This window comes from Alexandromys fortis, unplaced genomic scaffold (genome assembly GCF_014885135.2).
Source record: "Alexandromys fortis isolate MF-2015 unplaced genomic scaffold, M_Fortis_MF-2015_v1.1 scaffold_163, whole genome shotgun sequence".
Taxonomy (NCBI): Eukaryota; Metazoa; Chordata; class Mammalia; order Rodentia; family Cricetidae; genus Alexandromys; species Alexandromys fortis.
This window is the reverse complement of record NW_026068085.1, coordinates 3794628-3818245: the sequence shown is the minus strand read 5'-3', so window position 1 is coordinate 3818245 and position 23618 is coordinate 3794628. Positions and strand designations below refer to the sequence as shown.

The window sequence follows — 23618 nt, the reverse complement described above, 5'->3', positions numbered from 1 at the left end:
TTTCTATTCTCAATTATAACATCATGTACTTCCCAAATAAATCTTGGGCAACTATAAGATCCATCTGTAAAATAAATATCAAAGAATGAAAAGCTGCAAGGAGGACAGGAGATAAGTATATGAGGACCTTACACTGAAGATTCCTATTGCAATGACATTTGACAGTTATGGAGCTTCCCAGTGGTCAGGCAAAAATAAGAAATTGGTATGAAACTGTCTGGTAAGATAGACTGAGAACGCATATATAAGTTCTACAATAAGAGACATTCTTCCACCCTTCTAAGCAGAAAGGCATGTCTGAATTGGGTACTTAGCTGGATCTGTGTGGCAGAAGACACAGTCTGGGGTCAGGAGAACTGTTAAAGGCTGGCTTTGATTGAGCTTCTGTAGAAGTCCACATTTCAGCCATAACATCACAATGGGCTCTTTGAGGATAATGAAATATTTCAAATAATAAGTGAAGTGAAATTATTGATGTCTGATTGTTGATGAGTACCCAAAGTGATGAGGAATCAATCTTGTGTTCTACAGCAGTACACAGAGCTGAAGCACAGGGAATGGCACAGAGAAGGGAGTGTCTCTTCTCTTCCCCAGAAACTGGACTCCCAAGTAATTTTAAAACAATTCTGCATCATTTCTCACTGGAACTTGATCTTTCTAAAAGTCACACTTTCTCCTACCTGCTATTGGAGAACTCATAACATGGTATTATGATATAGGTTTTTGAGGAATTAGCTGTCTGGAATTCATGCTAAATAACAAAAAAAATAGTGGCCTATACTTGCTTACTAACTACAAATAAGAGATTAATAATACTGAAAAATTATGGGTTATTGTTAAGAAACCTTGAAGGTGAAAGGAAATAGTACAATTTTCAGTGCATTGGTAAAAGCAGCTTGTCTATATCATTTGAGCTTAAGAGTTGAGATACCTAGGGATGCAAGAAAGTGCTGCAGTCTCTTATCTATCTCTCCAGAAGTGTGGGCAACTCTATGTAGATATTGGCAAAATATTGGCAAAGTTGGGAATCTTACCACCATAACCTGTTAAGAGCCCATTCCTCATAGTGTTGGCAGTAATATAGGACAGACCCAAAAGAAAGACTGCATTTATATCATTGATAATGTTTTCCACGGCAAAGAAAACATCTTGCACATTCTGCCTTTCAGATATCATATTTAAAACTTAACTCTGCATCTCTGTATAACAGAATTCATATTAAATGGACACAGTCAATTAACCATTCATTGTGAAATGGTATATGCAAAGCATTTTAAAGTCTGGCAACTGCGAATAAATAAGAGCTACAGGAGAAAAAGCTGACATCATGTGTCATGAGCTCATTTTGTGTAGTTCAAACTTAAGTTATATGTAAACGTGTCCAGACCCCTTGGAATATTACCAAATGCTGGCTTGATTTTTCTTATAACTGGCCTTAAATAACCATTCGCTTAATGTGACAAACTAATGCTTTTAAAATTCACTTTTTCTTCCCAAGGTAAAAGGATTCTTTAGCTCCTTGAAAGAGAATGGTTCTCAGCTCCGTTGTGTTCAACAAGCCATTGAGGCCATTGAGGAAAACATACGATGGATGGATAAGAATTTTGAAAAAATAAGGCTATGGCTGCATAAGGAGAAGTTGGAAATGTGACAGTTTGTTTCTTGTCAAGTTCCTGTGATTTATAATCAGCAAAATTTTGTTCAATTTGAGTATTTTCAAGCTAAAGATGGTTGTTTTGGTTCCCACTGAAGATCTTATTTCATTTGACTTGATCATGTCTGAGAAAAGTTTGTCTTCAATGTCTGTTGCTGCCATGGGTCTGGCTAAGATGTGGGCCTGCTGTGTAAACCCAAGTGCCCAGTTCCTTGCCACAGAAAAGCCAGGGGGCTTCTTCTCATTTCATACTTTATGCTTCCACCCCACAGCTCGCAAAGCCCTGTGCTTCTGTGTCAGTCATTCGTCAAGGTCTCTGCAAGACTGTGGGTAGTGAGGCACGTGTGTAGCAAATACTTGGATCATCAGCCTCACTGGAAAATGGCAGTGTGCCAGCCCTCCTATTGCTCTCCCTAAATCTACTGTCCACCCTGTCTTCCTGGCTGCTGTGTGGGTGTTGCCATGCAGGCTCCAGTTAACCAGGCATCTTTGCCCTCTGGGTTTTTACTGATAGACCAACTCTAGGAGTTTGGAGTTGGAATCCAGGAGGGAGGGGGAGAAGTTTTACTTCTGAGATAGCTTTCTTTCTCACACAGTCCTTTTCCATTTCTTGTCTGTGGTAATTGCCTCCTCCTTGTGCATTCAGGGCAAGGGAAAGAGCAGGAACCTGGTGATACCTGTCATGGTAGTACTGGTTATTTTTACACACCCTACTTGAACTTTTGTAAAAATGTGCATTTAGAAGCTTCCTTAGGTAAGTCAAATATGAGAGCCACATACTTCCTTTTGAACCTCACTTCTGAAAAAACAAAACAAAACAAAACAACAGTGCACTCAGGTCTGTATTGGAAATACCCTTCATGCTGCAGGAGCGCCTTCCAATAGCCGCTGAAATACCAGCCCACTGGGGCACGGTCTATTTCTCTTTAAAAATGAGCGGCAGTCCTCTGCTCGCTCTCTTGGTTCCAGCCAGCGGTTAGACTCCTTTCCTGGCTGTCGGTATTCTCAGAATGGACGCTGGGCGGGCATTGATTCCAGTCGCGACTCGGAAACACCACCATCTGCTGGCTAACAGGTAAAATAGCAGGTTTCTTTTTTAATGGGACTCTTGCTGCCACTTTGGTAGAAATCACAAGTGGCCTATATGCCTATGGAGGTACCTCAATTTACTTGTTATTAGGTTTTAGTTTCCTTCTGAATGTTATATCAGTATGGAAGTATGTGGCATTAATTGATAGGATTAATACCATGATAGGCAAAATTGACTCCTTATCTAAAAGTACTAGGAACTTACCTGAATGGGTCCAAGCTGTTGAATTTGACTTTCAGAAGTTATCACAGAGTTTTGATAAGGTAACAGACAGAATACCTTCATTTTAAGATATACCTAAAAGACTAATCCTTAAGTAGGGAATAGTTTTAAATTCCTGAAGAACTCACATTGGCACTTATTGCGAATACATCTCTGAGGACTCATTACGAAAGGATAATAAGAATAACATGCTTATATTAGTATAAGAAAAGAATTCTTTAAGTCTTATATAAGAATTTTTTGATGTATAGCATAAATTACAGAATAAATGAATATAACCAATAGGAATGATGTCAAAATATAATGCTGTAATATATGACAGAAAAGAGAGAGTTTAGGGGCAAGGGGGGGCTCAATTATATTTTCATTGCTCTAACAAAATGTCTGAGGTAATCAGCTTAAATGAGAAAAGATTTTGTCTCAGTGTTTTTAGCTTAAGGCTTGCTGGCTCTGTTGTTACTGGCCCATGGCGAGATACTATGGCTACCATAGCAGTTATCAGGGAAGAATGGTTACCCACTAGTGGCCAGAAAATAGAAGGACCAGAGAGGTGTCTGGGGACACCGAGTACTGTATCACAGCATACTGTCAAAGCCATACTCCCACAGACTAGACCTATTTCCTCCAACTAACACCTACCTCCTAATAGCCCATTCAAGTATGAAGTCATAAATAAATTGGTGACTGCAAATGGATTAACCTACTAAGGAGCTGAGCCCTCGTGATCCAGTCCCCTCTTTTACTATTGCCAACTGGGAACCAAGACTTCAACATGTGAGTCTCCTGAAGGGACACTTCATATCCAAACCACAACAAATGTGTTTACAATTCTATTTTTTATATTGACTGCCTATGAAGGCTTGAGAATAAAATAAAAATAATCCACTATTAATTTTTCCACAGAGTACATTGAAAAAAGAACATACAGCCAAGACTTTCCTGTAAAATATTTTCCTTTAATTGCATTTTATATCTTGCCTAAAGAAACACAAATACTGATTTGGTCACTTTCACTTTTGGAAAATCCCGTTTCCTAAACAGATAAAATGTTACATGTTCAATAACTGTTTGGTAATAAAATCCACCTGTTCTTTACTTCAAAGAAAATAGCTGCAATTATTTTCTTTTGACCAAATGAATTTAAAAATAAAAGGTAAAAGAGAATAAAAAAGGACTTCTTTAGATCCCATGGCTTATGCAAGTCACTGTGAGTGTCCAATTCTTGAGGATATTCCCAATTAAAAAAACTATTTTAGGTACCTTAAGTGTACATGAGATTTTACAGGTACTCTTAAATTTATGTTATTTAGTTACATCATTTAAAAATATTCCTATATGTGCATGGACATTTGTATACTACAGCCATAGCCTTTAAGGTGTATTTGTCAATGTCAAAGGTTTCAGCATATTTATAGAAACAAAAGGAACAAACATCTATACTGCCCAGAGTCAAGCATTAGACACCAATAGGTTCAAATCTCTCAGGCAGTATATTCTCTTCTTGTCAGTGCCTTGAAAACAGAACAGTGACCACCCTTTTTATAGAACTAGGAATTAAACACTTGTGTGGGTCGAATTTGATATCTAAATGGTGCATGGATGATTTGTACTTTTGGAGACAGTTACAAATATCACTTCCAATTTAAGTATTATTACTTTTGCTTGGTCTTACCTGCTCCCCCGCCCCCCAGGAATTACTGGTGATGTTAGTTATGTTTATTAAAGTTAATTAAATCCTAAAAAAATCTTTTCATTTGTATCAAAGGCTGTTATCTTTGGAAACAAGAAGGTTGAAGTCTGGTTTATATATACCTGACATCTTTTCCAGCCTTCAATGCCAAGAAATATAGATGGATTTTTTTTTTTATCAAAATTCCATCATTGCCACTACTGCAGTACTCAGAAAACTCTGAGATACTATTCAAAGATGTTAGGACACCTTAGCCTACTTTGATATAGAAGCAGATTTTCAATTTCATCATATACATACTGTGTGTGTGTACATTATTTTTAAAGAAATCCATTTTTGTGTTTCATAAATTTGACTCCTATAAAGCCACATATAGACAATGTGGCAAATGTCTCTAAGCAAATGATTGCAATCTGGGGTTCATGTAGATAGTGGAACCACAGTTTAATGCTATGGTAAACCAATATAGTTCAAACCCCATGAGTATTCTAAGAATCACAACTTTATTGCTGAAACTTGCTGTGCACTGACATCACTAGCCTGTGCTTTGCTCTTCTGCTGACTAATTCAAGTCTTAGTGTGTCCTGCCTGTCTCAAGTCTCTTCTGTCCTCATTCCTAGTAAAGGAGAGATCAGGTACGAAAGATTGTTGTTCCCTGGTTTACCCAGGTTATCTATCATTAATTTATTACTAGCAGCGCCAAAGGAGTTATGTGCCCAATATACAATATTTTATATTAACCCAAAGATACATCAAATACAGTTCAAAAGCCCAAGAGAAAAAGAGGTAATAAGAAATCAGAATACTGACAAAAGATGAGAGCATTATTTTTCAAATGCTAAAAAAATTAAGTGCAAACCAAAAATAATAATGAGATTTACAGGCACTGAACGTATAATGTGCAAAAGTTTGCAAAGGTTTTCTGTTTTTTTTTTTTTTGGTGTCTTAAGAAACTATGAAATATGTTTCTTACAAATATAAAGCTTCCTTCTCCCACCTAAAAGTAATTAAAAATCTTTGAAGTTTATCCATACTGATATAGCAACACAGGTGAACCAGAGAAATTCATTTTCTTTTTGAAAAATAATAACAAACCAGTGTTTAAGATGTCCAAAGACATCACAAATATCACTGTCTAGAAGCCACCCAAAAAAACTGTCACCAAAGCCTTTGTTCTTCAAATCACCATCCACCAGTTGAAAAATTTTTATTCAGATACCCTGAAAATACAAGGAAATACGATTAGTTTCTTAATGTAAAATCCTCATTTACCTGAGATGCGCAGCAGCTCGAGGTGGTGTGCACTGGCTCCTCTACAGACAGGACATGGATCGTGGGGAAAGCGCAGCCCATTTAACCCACACTTTTCTTTTAAAAGGTTCCCACTTCACATTCATTTGGGAGTTTATGCCTCAGTGTGAAAGTGAAGTTAGAAGGTGACTTTTGTAGATCTACCACGTGGGTCCCAAGGATGGAACTTGGGTGGTCAGGCTTGGTGCCAAGCGTCTTTACCTGCTCAGCCACCATGCCAACCCCATTTCATTTTCTATTTCTTTCTCTTTCTTTCCTTCCTTCCTTCCTTCCTTCCTTCCTTCCTTCCTTCCTTCCTTCCTTCCTTCCTTCTTTCCTTCCTTTCTTTCTTTTTCTTTTTCTTTTTTGGCTTTGTTGGGTAAGCAGTTTCATTTATGGCTTATAAAAAGGCCAGACCCCATCTATTGAAGGATAGGTCAGAATCAATCATTGTTCTCGAAATTAACAAAGTTAAAAGGTTAAACTACGGTTCCCAAACTCTATGGTTTCTACCACTCAGCATGATTGTTATTTCAGAAACCAATTAATGCCATTTTGCTACAAATTGTAATACATTAATTTGCTTTGCAACAAAAATCTGTACAATTATCTAGATTTCAAAGACTAGGTTCTGATATATGATTTTCTTTAAAAGTCTGAGTACTATAAAAGGTTTTTTGTTTTGTTTTTGTTTTTCATTTTTGGTTTCCCAACACAGGCTTCTATGTGTAGCCCTGGCTGTCCTGGAACTCACTCTGTAGACCATGCTGACCATGAACTTACAAAGATCCACCATCTTTCATCTCCTGAGTGGTGGAATTAAAGGTGTGTGCCACCACTACTCAGCTCTTAAAGAGCTCTTAATCACATAAATTTTGTTTTTAAATTCTAGTAGCACAATAAACCCTTTAGTGCCTTTTAGAGAAGGGATTGCTTTGAACTTTGCACCATTTCCTGAGAGTAGGCCACAACAAGTATGAAATGCTCAAGAGATAAACGTCATGTCTCTTCCCATAATGCAAGCTGCTAGAATGTACATTTATTTCTATTTACAATAAAAACTCAACTTACCAAATGTGTAACTTTAACTTTCCTTTTTGTCAGCCTTTGGACTGGATGCTTCTTCTGTCTTCTAAGGGGGAAGCAAAGCTAGAGTCAGTGCTTTCATTTCTAAATCAGTGCTAAACCACTGCTTCACCAGGAAAGTTTAATGAAAAAAAAAGGGGGGGGCTCCTAAGGATTAAACAAACAGGTAGTAAAGAGGGTGGGGTGAGAGCTGGGGATAAAATAGCCTAGTTTATGTTTTTCTTCATTTGACACAAACAGACTCTGTCCTTTCCACTCAGGTTTTAGTTATAAGCTATAAGCAGCCTTAAATCATCCTAAATTTTCCACTTTAAACTTTTTATTTACTTTTTATTGTCTGTACAAGAAAACTTTCAAGTGCAGAAGTGTTTCTGGAATTAGGACAGTGTTTCACCATCCCACCATGACCCCATCTTTTTCTGCATTGGGAAGGGGCTAGCTAACTCATCTCTACTGTGTAGGTTTTCGTAAATGGGTTGGTCAGGCATTTTTGTAATCATAATTAAAAGATAAGGGATTAATAATTTAACCTGAGACATAATATTCTTGTATCCTGTGATGAAATCAGTTACATAAAGACTTCATTAGCTTGTTCATAAGATGTGCTGATGAATCAATGAAAAAAAGAGACCATGAATTTGGAAGAGAGCGAGGGAGGATATATTGGAGAGTTTGGAGGAAGGACTGGGAAGGGCACACTGATTTAATTATAATCTCAAAAAGAAAAGAGTAACTGGTCTATTAGGGTCTTTTATTTTTCATTATGGTCCAAATAAAGATTGTAGTTATTTAAAATAAGACATACATAGAATTGGAAGGAACTTAAAAATTGTCTGAACCAATATCCATCTGACTCCAGCTTGAGAAATTTTAGTGATAGGAAATGTGCAACCATGATGCTACAAATGCCCCATTCTCAACACTTAGCTTAAACCTATAACTTCCACCCATTAGTTCTCATCCTACTTTGTACAACACAGAAAGTTAGGTACTGCTATATGAATTGGAACTTAAATGCCCCTTAAGAACCATGTGTAAAACGACTTTTACTTAGGCCAGCCATTGGGGGTGTGACCATATCTCACTCAGGGTTGTGGTATCCCATCTCTTCTGTGTTTCCTGACTCATGAGGTGAGCATTTTACCCCGCAACAGATTCCTATTTTAAAGCACTGCCTCATGAGAGGAACAAAGGCAATATGATAATCGATCATAAGATGGATTTTCTCTTTGCAACTTAACTATCTCAAGTATACAGTGACATGATGCTGGTCATTATATATATTGTCTTATTATTTACTAATCTCCCTCCCAAACACCATCCAATTAATACTATGAAAACTCTAATGTCTTCCCTAACTTTACAAATTACCTGTGTCCTAGTTAGAGCTCTGTCAACTTAACATCCTAGAGGCACCTGAGAAGGGATTCTCAGCTGAGAGATTGTTCAGTCCAGACTGCTCTGTGAGCATGTCAGTAGAGGACGATCTTGCAATTGATATAAGAGGGCTGAGCCCACAGTAAGCAGCATTAGTCCTGGAAAAGTGAGCCTGGCTCAGGAGGAGTCTGGGAAAGAGCTACCAAGTAACCTTATATCCATGGTTTCTGCTTGAGTTCCTGATTTTTTTCTCTCTCTTTTTTTTTAAAGATTTATTTATTTATTATGTATACAACATTCTGCCTCAATGTATGCCCACACGCCAGAGGAGGGCGCCAGACCTCAGTACAGATGGTTGTGAGCCACCATGTGGTTGCTGGGAATTGAACTCAGGACCTCTGGAAGAGCAGGCAGTGCTCTTAACCTCTGAGCCACCTCTCCAGCCCTGATTTTTCTCAATGACTGATTGTGATCTGGAAGTATAAGCCAAACAAATTCTTTTTTCCATTAAGGTACTTTTTGGTCCTGGTGTTATATTATAGTACCTGAAATCAAACTAGAATAATCTTCATGTTATAAAATCTATGTAAATCACTTGCTCTGGTGGTGCAGTAATAACAGCAAGCCACATGCTGTTTGAACTGTCTGAAGGACACATTTCATTCATATTTTCAAAGCACAAGTTACTTAAAAACATTATATATACATACATATACAATATATATTTCTATCTTTAAAGTTTCAACTTAGATAACTTTTTGAAATTTTTTTTAAAAAATTATGTGTACTGGTATTTTGCCTGCATGTATGACTGTGTACCTCATGCATGCCTGGTGCCCCCAGAGGCTAGAACAACATTCTATTCCCTGGAACAGGAATTATAGATGGTTGTGAGTTACATGTGGGTGTTGAGAACCAAATACAGATCCCCAGAAACAGTCAGTGCTTTTAAGAGCTCAGTCATTGCTCCAGCCCCCAAGAGATGGATTTTTTATTTACTTCTCTGTCTGTCCGTCATCCATCCATCCATCCATCCATCTATCTTTTTAGTAAGGCATGGGGATAGTTATTACTTAAGTGTTTTTCTCTCTAAATAGCTTACAACATCAAGCTTTAGCTAACAGATAAATATTACTTCTTTGCAATTTTTAAACAAATACTGATATATTTATGGCCATGTTTACCTTGGACGAGTTCTTTGTTTTCACTCCATTCTTGGGTGCTTTGGAACTTGAACCCGTCTTCTTGCTCTTCTCCTAAAACAATGGAAGTGTAATGAGACTACTGCCATCATCAGTCCACGGAGACATTGGATCATTAGATGAATCCAGGCTACTCCTGTTAACAGCCTGTACACCCCCAACTTAACTGAATAAAAATGAGTAGCTTGGTACTAATCTTTAAAATAACAGTGACTATACCCATATTTTAGTCAGGACATAAAAAAGGCTACTAAGAGAGAACTGTGGGTTACTCTGGTGTTTAATATATCCCATCATTTCATGTGAACCCATGTTCAAATGTATCTCCACAATTTTCTTTTAGAAAACCAGAGGTTAAAAAAAATCAGAGCCAGGCAGAAAACCCATTGTTTTCTCCCATTAATATATGTTAATAAGATAAAAACAAATGTATAATTCAACGGTTGTGGTGCACTTAATCTATAAAGCACATCTCATAAATCACACAACAGGAAGGGTTGATGTTGCAGTCTGTTTGCTGCTGTTTTGGCTGCATTAAACCTAACTCATGATCATGTCCTCTACACCAGCTGATTTGATTTACGACTCTCTCAGCCTCCTGCTTCTCTCTTCTGGAAACACCCAACTGATTTTTCTGTCTCATTTCCTTTCCTCTTTTCCCCTTGTCTCCCTTCACCTTATTTTCCCATTCATTTCATCTCATCCCCTTCTTTTTCTCCACTCTGTTCCAATCTATTCTTTCCTGTTTCCTCTTCTTTGATAAATGTCCTATGTTTTTGCATGAAGGCTGTACAGCTTTCAAATGTAACAGTGTCTATGGTTAGATTCATTTCTCTGCTAACACTGAAAACAGGGGTTTGGGATTTTTGTTTTCCTTCATGGCACATAAAAGTCAACGTAAGTAAAGAAGAGCTCTGATTTTGTTTTTGTTTCTTTGTTTTTGTTTTCAGACACAGGGTTTCTCTGTAGCTTTGGAGCCTGTTCGGGAATTTGATCTGTATACCAGCAGACCTCGAACTCACAGAGATTCACCTGTCTCTGCTTCTTGAATGCTGGGATTAAAGGTGTGTGTCACCACTGCCTGGTTTGTGAGGCTGATCAGCGTGGCTGTTTTACTCTCTGAACTTCAGGCAAGCTTCATTTATTAAAATACAAATAAAATATCACTACAGTTTAGAAAGATTCAGTTCAAATTACATGTTCTGAGCACTTATTAAATATCAGCCTTCTGCTAATTTGGGCACAGAAATAGAAGATCCAACTACTATAAATAGTATCCATCTCATTGAGAAATAGGCATCTGGTGCCAGGTGACCACATGCAGGAAGAGTGTGTGCAAAGGCTACCAGGATGGTTTGAGATGGGACAAAGGCCAGAAGTGGTCCAGCAGAGCTGGAGTCAGCCAGCTGCACCATAAGCAACAGGAGGAAACTCCAGAGAATAAATGAGCAGAAGAGAGTCTAGGGGATCAAAGACTCTCATGAGAAATGAGACTTACTGTCTGTGCACTCACAAAATTATGTGGCAAACAAAAATGATGGCTTTGCAGGTTATAGGCCACACGCAGAACCCTGATGAAATGCTATTAAACTATGTGGAATAAACACATCATGAAGACACTTTTGTAAAAATATTTACTGACAAGACAAGGAAATACATCAAATAATAATGCTGTGGGCTGTAGAATTATAACTTTTCCTTAAGGGTGCCTATAAGATTAGTCTATTAACTATACACTGTAAAAATCACATAGATGTATACATACATGCTCATGTGTATTTCAAAGAAATCAGTATGAAAAGACACAGTACCTTTGCTGTATTCTGTGAGGTCTCTGCAGTTGAGGGGCAGCTATCCAAATCTTCAGAGAGGGCATCAATGGGGTCCTGGTCATGAGCAGGCTTCTAGGGTATTAGTAGAGCCACATAGAGATTGTCATCTCATGTTCTTAACATGAAAACGTGTTTAAAAAGAGAAGCTTACTGGTGTTTATTTCCCTAAAACACTACACTACATAAAGGGGACATGAAGCATGAAAATCTAAGCATCTTCATTTTCTCCTATTCTTTTTTCCTAGAGGCAGTGAGGGGGACAGTCTCGTGTAGGCTGAGCCAATCTTAAACTCACCGCGAACCTCTTATTTTTCCATGTCCCTTATCCAGAGTTGGGATTATAAGCATGTACCACTATGCTAGGTCCATCTTACACTCTTTACTACAAGTTTCCTCACCCAGAAAGCTGGTACTATTTTTAAATGGCTCTTGTGAGAAATAAATTGGAGTTAGTAATATAGGCCTATCTGCACACATTGTCACAGGACAAAAATATTTAACAATGTTTATCTTCTTTAAAGCTTAAAAAAGGGCCACACCTATATGAAAAACAATGAAAGTACACATCATGGTATTACCTTTGATTTCTTTGTAGGTGGCTTCTCTGGTTTGTCCTTAAAAATAAGGAAGACTTTCGGTTAACCACAATCTCTTTGTACAGGCTCCCTTAGTCATAGACAGTATGTTTAGAATTCAAGGACTGTACAGAATTGATAACCTTAGCACCTAACCCAGATCGTTCCCAGATCTTTACCTTCACAGCCCTTTCAGTAACCACGGGGATACAAGGATTTGATTCTGGAAGTGGCACAGAGATTATGTAGAAATTGTTTGCCAACAGATAATAAAATTTATATCCACTTGAGCTATATGAGCTACATGCCTTGCCCTGTTTTGTTTTTATTATTGTTTATTGCTGTTGTTTTGCTTTTTTAAAAAACACTAAATTGCCTTGGCTTGTCTTGAACTTCTAATGCTTCTTCTTCAGCCTTCCAAATACCTGACTAAAGGTCTGCGCCAAGCCTGATGCTCATTGTATTTTCAAAGATCTGAAGATTATTTTCAGACAGGATTATAAGTACCACTAACATATAGGGCTTTTATCCATCGTAAAGCAAGGCACTAAATGAAACACTTCCAATGATGGCAAGATCAACACTGGGGAGGGTGGATGAGAGCAGGATGCAGAATTTTCAGGAATACTTAATGCAAGCAAAATGAAGGAGTCCTATTCCAGCAAACACTGAGACTTTGGTCTAGGAGGGGCTTCCCCACTGAGATTTCAGAGCATACAGATGGCACCTGGACTCCCTTGCTCCATTTAATGAGCAGGCCTGAGAAGGATGATTCATCCGTCCCCAAACAGAAAAGGAGTGGCAGTCAAATTGGCTTAAAGAAACAAAAGTTTAGAGATCCTGTGGGAAAAGAGAGGACAAAGATGGGGGAGTCTTGTTTATTTGCCCTCTCAGTTTGTTCACCACTGCCCCTCCTCTGGTTCCTTTACACACAGACTGCTTCCTATGACATCTCATTGCTTCGGTCATTTTTAGAGGCCATTCTTGAAAAATTAACTCTTAACTATATATTCTTGGAATCATTATCAAGAGCCAAGATGTACAACTCAACATCAGGGCTCAGAACATGAGTAATAGGACTATTTTAAGAAGATATAGCAGAGGGTAGAAACCCTGCTTATCACCTCTGAAGAGACAGTGAAAGTACTGTCATAATGTGTTTTTATGCGCTGTAAGAGTGAAGCCTTCATTCACTTCCAGAGAAGTGAGAGCAGCGGCATGATCTAGACTGTGCGCCTTAATCTACCTGCCCATCATTGTCCAGAAGATGCCGATACTCAGGTGGGATGGTGTCGTCTCTTTCTCCCAGTTTCTCTTTATGTTCTGCTTTAATTTTTTCCTATAAACATTGAAGAGGAAAAAAAGGATGTTCATTTCTTTCTTCACAATTCAAAGTGCAGACACTACAGCTATTGTATTTTCTTGAAGCAAAACTTAAACAAAGCAACAAAATGGACAGTAAGCAAGAGCATCTGAAAATGTGAATATGCCCATATCAGTGGTCTAGTGGCTAGGACTTATTACTATCATTGCCGTGCTACGGGTTCAATTCCTGGTCAGGAAACCAACGTTGTAATATATTTAAAAATGCCATGAGGAGAAGTCATGCCTTGCAACAAGGCTCACATAGCACATTTATTGGAAGAGGAGAGAGAAGGGGCAGAGAGGGTGGCAGAGACCAGTGCCTGTGGACAAGAGTGGAAGAAGAGAGAGACAGAAAGGGAGAGAAAGAGACAGGAAGTGGGTAAGGCTCGCCCTTTAAAAGGGAACAGTGTTCTCAGTGGCTGTAGATAAGGATTTATTTTGTCAAAAACCCAAGAGCAGGCCAGTATAGATACCCGAACACTGACAACCCCTACCTATGACATCCCCTGGTCTCTATCACAGATTTTTTTCAAGTACAGATTAATCTCTTTGCAACATTACAATATAGTTTTTAAAATATAGGTAAAGTTAATCTCAATATTCATACAATGATGAGAGAATGCAAATGATAATGTCCTGTCTTTGGGACATTGTTTCTTTCAGATGCTTAGAAAGTTACATCCTTTATAATTTCATTTTATTATTTTTGTGTGTATGATTTGTGTGTGTGTTTGTGTGTGTGTGTGCATGCATGTGTGTGTGCACAGGCATGTGCATGCCATAGCATGCATATAGAGGTTGAAGAACAATCTTGAATGTCATTCCTCAATTTCCACTTTGTTTGATATAGGGTCTATTGTTTTGCTATGCATATGCCAGGCTAAGTGGCCTACTAGCTTCTGACAGACAGCTCTACTCTCTGTGCCTTTGATCTCTGTGTATGGGCTTGAATTATAGACAATCACACTAAATGACTAAGGATTTGAACTCACGCTGTAAGGCTTGTGTGGCAAGCACTTTACCTATTGAGCTAACGCCAGCTATTTTTTGATTCTAAAATATGATCAAGTCAGTTGAAATGGCTTGTTAAATATTGTATTCTAAATATAAATGTTTATACACATTGAATATAGTTCAGTTAGTTTATTGTGACCATCTAGACATATCTCTACAGAGTATAATTTTTATATACAGTTTGTATTCAGATTCAGTTATGCTTACAAAAGAGGTGCAGGGGAAACCTGTGCTGTGTGTGATCTCTGCCATTACAAATACAAAGTGTAGCCACTCAACAAGTATATGCCTTTGAGTAATATGCTGTTATTCCCAAATAAGACCAGGAAAAAATATTGGAAGAGAAAAACCTTAAAACATAGCTGTGCTTTCATTTTAAAATTAAATTTGGAAACAGGAATGTTTCCTGTTATGCAATGTGCACTGAAAATATAATTTTCAGTGAGAAAAAATACAACCTACACCAAAAAACAGGAAAATTAGATGAAATGGCCCAGCTGCTAACCACCTCCAGACAATGCCAGAGTCTGTGGGGGTGGGGTGTGAAAATATCTTTTACCTTTACTTTATCATCTACTGGTTTGTTCTCATCTGGGTCAGGCTGTCTTTGCCCAAGACTGTCAGAGAGTTCATCCAATGCGTCATTGAGTTCTTTGTCTCCATGCTAAAAAGTAAATAATTCTGAATTAGTTATAAGTTGGCCAAACTGTTCAGGGAAATCACCCAGGAACCTTACCACTTTATTATAGACATCTAGGAGTAAGTCACAGGGATAGACAGTGTCAGAGCACAGAATATGCTGATGATGGAAGAGACAAAGAGCAGTGAGAGCATCTGCCTTCCCTACCCAGATGCCTCAAAGAAATACCACCAGGTTAAGGAAGTCTTTTGGTGGAAATATCAGGGGCTGCACCCACATAGGTGACCTAAATCTTACCTAGAGGTTCCATAAACAAACAAATCACTTTCCTTTTTAACCCACTGGTGTAGTCGGATGGCTAGCAAGCAGATTTTCAGTGGGACATAAATATGTCTTTGTTTTGTGGTTACTCTGAGATCAGATGGGGGAGGAACATGACAAAGTAGAGCCATAAAACTCAGTACCATTATTCTGCCATTTGTTGAAGCACAAACCCCACAGAAGTTCGGTTTATGTTACTGAGTGAAAACATGCCTCTGACACATTATGTGAGTTCCTAAAAGAATCCAGAGAACTTTGGAACTAGTGGAGATTCTCTTTCTTTACCTGCAGGAGGCCCATCATAGTTAAACTGAAGAAATTAATGGAAGGTACTCTAGGGGAAGAAAACCACCAGATCAACACAGTTTGAGCTAAGTAAAACAACATTTCATTTTAGATTGTCTACTGCACAATTCGTAAGGCAGTTCATCTCCCAAACCTGAGTTTCCTCAGCTGGAAAAAGTGAGTGACACCTGCAAGTCACACGGCTGAGAGGAATGTGTGCTGACACTCAGTTAGGTAAAGAATGCATCGTTATTGATCTTGTTATAATTGTGAAGTTCTACAAACCTTTTAAAACTGTTCTTAACATAAGTGGTGTAAAATATTGGCTGTCTATATCTATATGAATTTACTTTATGTCCATATAGATCCAATTAAAAATGCTTTAATGTCTATATTTTACAAGACACCCTGCTGTGATGTGTCCTGCGTTGTTCTGTAATTATTTTGAAAATGGGCCATCATACATTATCCCATACATTTGTTCCCCAGCAAATAAGTGTTATCCTCTGGGTAACTAACACATCAGTATAATTTAGAAGTAAGCAAGCACAGGGAAGCTAAGCTAGTTGCTTAAAACACATTGCTGGGGAGTGAGTGGAAAGCCAGGTCCTTGGACTGAAAGCATGGTGAATGTTTTCCTGCCATTCTCAGTCATGTTTATACTTTGCTAGGTTCTTCTCAAGAAGGTTTTCCTGCAAGGGTGATTTAAGCACAAAGCTTTTTGAAAACTTTTCTCAGGATACTCTGCACATATGTAATTTTTCTGAAAGATTGCCTGACAAAGCAAAGAAAATTGCAAGAATTATGATAATATAGTTAACTCTGATGTTCACATATAATTCATTAAAATAAACATTTTTACTTAGTTTTACTGACATCCTAAACACATATACATGATTCTCTAATGGGAAAGCAAAGGAAAGGAACCCCTGTAAAAATATCCTGAAAGGCAGAGGCTTTATCATCTGGATTGATAAAAGAACTGCAGCGATGAGAGTGGCTGATTCACTGATTCTTTCTGCTGCACCTTTTAGTCATGTAGACTAAACATACACACATGGAAGGGAGTATTTTGCTTGTTTTAATCAATTGATTTCCATTAGAGTCCAGGAACACAGCTGTAAATGGTGGAGCTACCTGCGATTAGTCTGGACTTTGTCAGCTCTCTCTGGATATTTTCAGATGATCTTGAGCTGATCCAACAGGATAAAAATTCACCCGAATCCAAGACCACTATATTAAGAAAGTTTTGACATCACATCAAAAGGAGTGAAAGCAATGCTGACGCCACTAAGGGAACTTCACATAGCAAATGAGCCACTTCTCTCAACAGAGAGGATGAGACTTGATTAAGGGTACCCCTTTGTCTTTTTATGTTCAATGGATAATGTCTGGTTTGGCACCATAGACAAAGAAGTCAGGAAAAGCTTTGGCCCCATAGTCTTGCATCACAAGACACAATTAAAGCAATATTAATGCTGTGGATTTTCTAATGCTGATATAAAAAGGACAAATTTTCACTTTTGAAATGGTGGAAGAACAATACAATTCCATGACACACTTGTCTTGTTTTTTTTTTTCAGAATAGCTCAAATGCTCAGAAATTTCATACAATAAATGGGATCAAATGATGGGTAGTAAATTACAGAATAGGCCAAGAAAGACAAAGGAAATCAGTTTTGAGAAAAACTAGGGGCATTTTTTAATCTAGTAATTTGATAGATAGATAGATAGATAGATAGATAGATAGATAGATAGATAGATAGACAGACAGATGGATAGACCCTCCTCTATCCATATCTATCTGTATTATATATGCACATATATATTCATATATATGAATGAGAGAGAGAGAGTATGTGAAACAGAGAGAGAAAGAGAGAGAGAGAACATGTTGTTTCTCAAAAACACCAATCATCTAAGTTTTTCTGTAATACAAGGTGCCAGATTTTTCTAATAATTTTTCCTATACAATTGTGTTAGACAGGTGCTTTATTTTCTTTCTTGTTGCTGCTTTAGAAATATTTCCCGAGAAAGGTAATCTACTTACCTCAGTGTCAGGTAGTGGGACTGCTGCATGGGTGCTAGGAGCAGGAGTCTGGGAAACTACTTCAGAGATGGCAGCAGAAAGCTTGGCATCATCAAAGTCCTTTTATTAAAAACATTATTATTAACATGTTACATATAATATTATGGCCATGATATCTTCATTTAAAATACAATTCCTAAAACTGCTTGGTTTCTTAGTCCCTTTATTCAAATGCATGCCTTGTGGCAATCTTTAAATCACTATTTCTTCATTTCCACTTCTATAGTATTTTTACAATTTTTCATGTTTATATTCTTAGATCTATTTTTATTATTAATTACATGTAAGTATGTGTATCTATAAGGCTGTATGTGTATATGAATACAGTTGCCCATGAAAGTCATAAGTGGTCCTTAGGTCTCCTGGAGCTGTAGTTACATAAGGTTGTGAGGCATTTTGTGGGTGCTGGGAACTGAATTTGTGTCCTCTGACAGAACAGTATGTGCTCTTTTAGGAAGTCCCATTTATTGGTTATTGCTCTCAGTGTCTTTGCTACTGGGGTTATATTTAGGAAGTGGTCTCCTGTGCCACTGAGTTCAAGGCTACATCCCACTTTCTCTTCTATATATGTTGAGGTCCTTGATCCATTTGGACTTGAGTTTTGTACATGGTGATCGATATGGATCTATTTGCATTCTTCTACACATTGACATCCAGTTATACCAGCACCATTTGTTAAAGATGCTTTCCTTTTTCCATTGTACCATTTTGGCTTCTTTGTCAAAAATATGGTGTTCATAGGTGTGTGGATTAATGTCAGGGTCTTTGATTCTATTTCATTGATCCACATGTCTGTTTTTATGCTAATATCAAGATGTTTTTTTATCACTATAGCTCTATAGTAGAGCTTGAAGTCAGGGATGGTGATGCCTCCGGAAGTCCCTCAGGACAGGATTATTTTAGCTATTCTGGGTTTTTGTTTTTCCATATAAAATTGAATATTGTTCTTCCAAGGTCTATGAAGAATTGTGTTGTGATTTTAATGAGGACTGCACTGAACCTTTAGATTGCTTTTGGTGAGATTGCTATTTTTTTAATGTTGATCCTACCTATCCAAGTGCATGGAAGATCTTTCCATTTTCTGATATCTTCTTAAATTTCTTTCTTTAGAGATTTAAAGTTCTTGTCATACAGGTTTTTCACTTGTTTGGTTAGTGTTACCCCAAGATGTTTTACACTTGTGGATATTGTAAAGGGTGATATTTCTCCAATTTCATTCTCAGTCTGTTTATCATTTTTTATATAGGAAGAGCACTGAATTTTTTTTTTCGTTAGTCTTGTATCCCACCACATTATTGAAGGTGTTTATCAGCTGTAGGAGTGTCTGGGTAGAGTTTTTGGAGTAAGGCAAAGGACATGGTGAATAAGACAAAAAGACAGCCTACAGAACAGGCAAAGATTTTCCCCCACATTTGTCAGAAGGCTGATCCCCCAAATACATAAAGAACTCAAGAAACTAGACATCACAATACAAAATAATCCAATTAAAAATGGGGTTTAGAGCTACACAGAATTCTCAGCAAAATCTCAGATGGCTAAAAGACATTTAAGGAATTGCTCAACATCCTTAATCATCAGGGAAATGCAAATCAAAATAACTCTGAGATACCATCTTATACCCATCAGAATGGCTAAGATCAAAAATACTGAGGACAGCTTATGTTGGAGAGGATGTGGAGTCAGTGGAATACTCCTCCACTGCTGGTAGGAGTGCAAACTTGTACCACCACTTTGGAAATCAGTATGGTGGTTTCACAGAAAACTGGGAATCAACCTACCTCAACACCCAGCAATACCACTGCTGGGCATATACCTAAAGGATGCTCAATCATACCACAAGGACACTTGCTCAACAATATTTATAGGAGCATTATTTATAATAGCCAGAACAACCTACATGTCCCTCAATTGAAGAATGTATGAAGAAACCGTGATATGTTTACATAAATATTACTCAGCTGTCAAAAACAATGACATCATGAAATCTGCAGGCAAATTGATGGAACTAGAAAAAAACATCCTGAGTGAGGTAATTCAGACTCAGAAAGATAAACATGGTATGTACTCACTCATAAGTGGATATTAGGTGTAAAACCAAGGATAACCAGACTACAATCCACAGCCCCAGAGAAGCTAGGTAACAAGGATGACCCTAGGAGAGACACATGAATTGCCCTGCGAAGGGGAATTAGAGGAAATTGTAAACTAGGGGTGGGGGCAGTAAATGGAAGGGGGTGGGAGATGAGAACACGAGAGAATGGGATGGTTGAGCAGGGAGAGGGACAGAGTAGGAGAGCAATGAAAAGAGATCTTTATAGAGAGAGTCACTATGGGGTTAGGGAAAAACCAGGCCAGGGCAATTCCCAAGAATCTGCAAGGATGACTCCAGTTAAAGACTCCTAGGAGTATGGAGAGGCTGCCTGAACTGGCCTTCCCCTGTAATCAGATTGGTGAATACCCCATCTATCATCATAGAGTCTTCATTCAGTAACTGATGGAACCAGATGCTGAGATCCACAACCAAGCACCAGGCTGAGCTCCAGGAATCCAATCGAAGAGTGGAGCAAGAGTGGTCAAGATCATAATGGAGAAATCTACAGAGACAGCTCTATCAAGTTCTTGAAAACTCATTAATTCTAGACCCACAGCTGTGGAGCCTTCATAGGACCAAACTTGGCCCTCTATATGTGGGATACAGTGGTGAAACTTGGACTATCTGAGAGGCCTCTGGCAGTGGGACCAGAATCTATTCTTTGTACACAAGCTAGCCTGTTGGAGGACATTCCCTATGATGGGATGCCATTCTTGGCCTTAATGCAGGGGGGAGGGTCTTGGCTCTGGCCCAACATAATCTACCAGACTTTGTTGACTCCCCGTGGGAGCCCTTACCCATTGAGAAAAGTGGATGGGGGTGTTCTGGTGGGGAGGTGACGGAGGGAGGAAGAAGGGATGGTGAAAAACTGTGTTTGGAATGTAAAATGAAATTTTAAAAAATAAAAATATATAATAAAAAACCTGTATGTTTTCTTAACCACTGAGACATCTGTCCAGCCAATGATTTCCTCTTTCTAGTTCACATTTGTTACTCTAAATGCCATCCAACAATCTATTCAGAGTTCTGTGGCTTATTTATGTGTTTCTTGTTGGACACTGGGTTATTAAAAAAATAAATTATTTTTAAATTATGCTGTATATAAGTATTAAACATGTCTTTGGGGGAGTGTTTAAAAAATCTTTTTCGCAGTTTAACTTCTGTTCAAATGAATTCAAGATCAAAGGCAAGACTTAATGGGAAGTACCAATGGGAAAAGACAGATCAAAGTTATGAAGCTAGCATCCTGGAGTAGCTTAGAGACCATTTCCCTTAGATGGACAGAGGTTTGGGGGTGCCAAATTGAGGAGGGTTTGGAGATTAGAAGATGGAACACAGTCTCATATCTGAAGTTCCAGATAGACAGAGTTAGATCTTTAAAAATTGTGATATTCGGTATTACAGTCATTGATGAAAGAGAGGAATTCCATGTAAGAGAAATTTTTAAACTCATTTTAACTTATATAAGACTGAAAAATCTGCATATATTAATAAAGTACAATGCCAAAATATATTTATAAATTATGTAATTTTAAGTGATGTTTAAACTATCTCTGCAAATATTTATCATTTCTTATGTTAAAATTTCAAAATACTTTCTTATACCATTAAGAAACATTTACTTCATTTTTTAAATAAATGAGTCTTAAAAAATCCACAGCACTGGCACATTCTAATAAGAATACATACTGCTGAAAACGATGGACATAGTCCTGTTTGCTATTGCCATATTTAAACTTTTATATTATGTGTTCACTTCTGATAATTGCCAAAGGCACACTGCGCTATTGGCCTTAAGCCGGCAGCGGTGGTTTCTTCTGAATGATGTGCAACAAATTCTTCCTGGTTCCCTTTAGTATGCTACCTTCCTCATCTACACTGATTTCTTATTTTACTCCTGTGCACTCTGCTGTAAGTTAATTCTTGGACTATAGTTTTTACTTACCATTACTGTACTAAAGCCCCAAATGTTTAATGGGTTAATAACACCTAAAACATTTAAAAATACTTATGGTTTCATATTTTTATAAATTAACTTTTCTAATACATTTTTAGAATAATTTTACTCAGTTATAGAAGGTACTGTAGTGATATTTTAATGACAAAATAATTATTAACTGTACAAGAGAATAGTCATTACTTATTGAGAACAATGAACCCATCTTAGATAAACATATTTCTATTTCTGTGCCTTTATTTTTATATTCATTTTCTATTTTGTGCTTTTTATGTACGTTTAGAATCTCTTATTAATAAAATTTACTGATTTGTTTTTAGCATGAAGCTATCATACATGATATCATATATATGTCTTCTATACAAACAGTCATACCCACAACTCTATGCAGGCATTCCTTATGAATGTTTGTCAATTACTTTACATTTGTTGCTAATGATTTTCCCTTTAACAGAAATCAAAGTTTTATAATTTTAGAAAACTCTCTTATTTCATATTCAACATTTTGTTTTTGGCAGTGAACAAAAGGGATTGCCTCTCTTTCAAGGTTTTTATTTAAAGCATGAATATATGTTAAATATCAAATATATAGTTTTGTTTTCAAAATTTATTTATTCCATGTATATGAATGTTTTATCTGCATGTAGATATATACACCATATATATTCCTGGTGCCTGTGAAGCAAAGAAGTGGGCATCATATACCTTCCCTATAGTTACAGACAGTTGTGAGCCACCATGTAGGTGCTGAGAATTAAACCTGGGTCCTCTGCAAGAGCAAGTGGTTAAAAGACCTTAACCACTGAGAAAACTCTCCAGCCTTGTGGCAGTTTTTGAGACAGGATCTTACTATGTCCACCAGACTAGCCTTGAACTCACAGACATCCACCTGCCTCTTGCTGGGATTAGAGACATACACCACCAAACCTGGCCTATAAATAAATCTTTCATACGAACATAGCTACTTTATTATTGATAGTGGCTATATTACTATGCTATATTGCCAATTTCCTTGCCAATGAATATCTAAGATTTTGCAAATAATGACTTTAATAATTGTTATAGTGCATGCCAATACTTTTTTACCTGTCAACTAAAGTGACCTTTACTGACTGACACTGTCATACTTGATGAGATTTTTAAAGTGACAATGATTGTTTGTAAGAAGCAACGTTGCAGAACGTCCTCCTTCTCAGGACATACTAATGTCACAGAGGGACCACCTAGACAGTGACGTTTAGAAGAACAAGCCCTTTACGTCTAGTGGAAGGAATTTGTGAGCAGTTCTCCCTTTATCTTTAGTTTTGCTTTTGTTTAAAGTGTTATGAATTGTACTGATTGTATTTTTGTCTAGAATTTCTTTAAATTTTTATGTGCAATTTTTCCCCAAATCAGTTTAACTCTTGTACTGCCTGTTACATCTTTCTGTTACATCAAATTTAAATTTTACATTAAATTTGAGGTTTCTGTGTTGTTTTCCTCTATTATACTCATGAGTACATTTTAAAGATTTGATATTTATAAGAACCAACTAATAATTGGCTTTGAAATATAAAAACAGAATTTATCTCTGACATGCATGTACACTTGTTAGCATTTTACAAACCACCTGTGCTTTCCAAAGGAACAGCTTCTGGTCAGTTAGAAATGAGGCCGTGGTTCTGTGCCATGTGTTCAGTGCTCAAACATCCTACTGTCCATACTATTACTTTGGGAAATTAAAATTCCACAGATATCAGATTCATCAAATTTACCTTGTTTTATTTTTAAAGACAAATGGTGGGAAATACATGAATACTTCATTGGCTATTTTTTAATTTAATTTTATGTTGTTTTA

The 23618-nt window shown here is 37.4% G+C and overlaps 2 protein-coding genes across 12 annotated transcripts in view; one reads left to right on the top strand and one right to left on the bottom strand.

Moving 5' to 3' along the window:
* Positions 1-4850, top strand: part of Erap1 (endoplasmic reticulum aminopeptidase 1) — a 42403-nt gene extending 37553 nt beyond the window's left edge. For 2 of the 4 annotated variants that reach the window (XM_050122151.1, XM_050122150.1), the window contains exon 19: positions 532-1445. In XM_050122151.1, coding sequence (XP_049978108.1) covers positions 532-714 — 183 coding nt within the window. In that variant the 3' untranslated portion in view covers positions 715-1445. Of the gene's footprint in view, positions 1-531; positions 1446-1498 lie in introns of those variants that run through there. The other 2 variants (XM_050122152.1, XM_050122149.1) reach the window with 2 other exon arrangements.
* A 695-nt stretch (positions 4851-5545) lies between these two features.
* Positions 5546-23618, bottom strand: part of Cast (calpastatin) — a 99071-nt gene continuing 80998 nt past the window's right edge. For all 8 annotated transcript variants that reach the window (XM_050122158.1, XM_050122156.1, XM_050122153.1 and 5 more), the window contains 8 exons: positions 17694-17792; positions 14957-15061; positions 13265-13357; positions 12022-12057; positions 11423-11515; positions 9594-9665; positions 7018-7078; positions 5546-5876 (listed from right to left, as the gene is read on the bottom strand). In XM_050122158.1, coding sequence (XP_049978115.1) covers positions 7031-7078; positions 9594-9665; positions 11423-11515; positions 12022-12057; positions 13265-13357; positions 14957-15061; positions 17694-17792 — 546 coding nt within the window. In that variant the 3' untranslated portion in view covers positions 5546-5876; positions 7018-7030. The remainder of the gene's footprint in view (positions 5877-7017; positions 7079-9593; positions 9666-11422; positions 11516-12021; positions 12058-13264; positions 13358-14956; positions 15062-17693; positions 17793-23618) is intronic.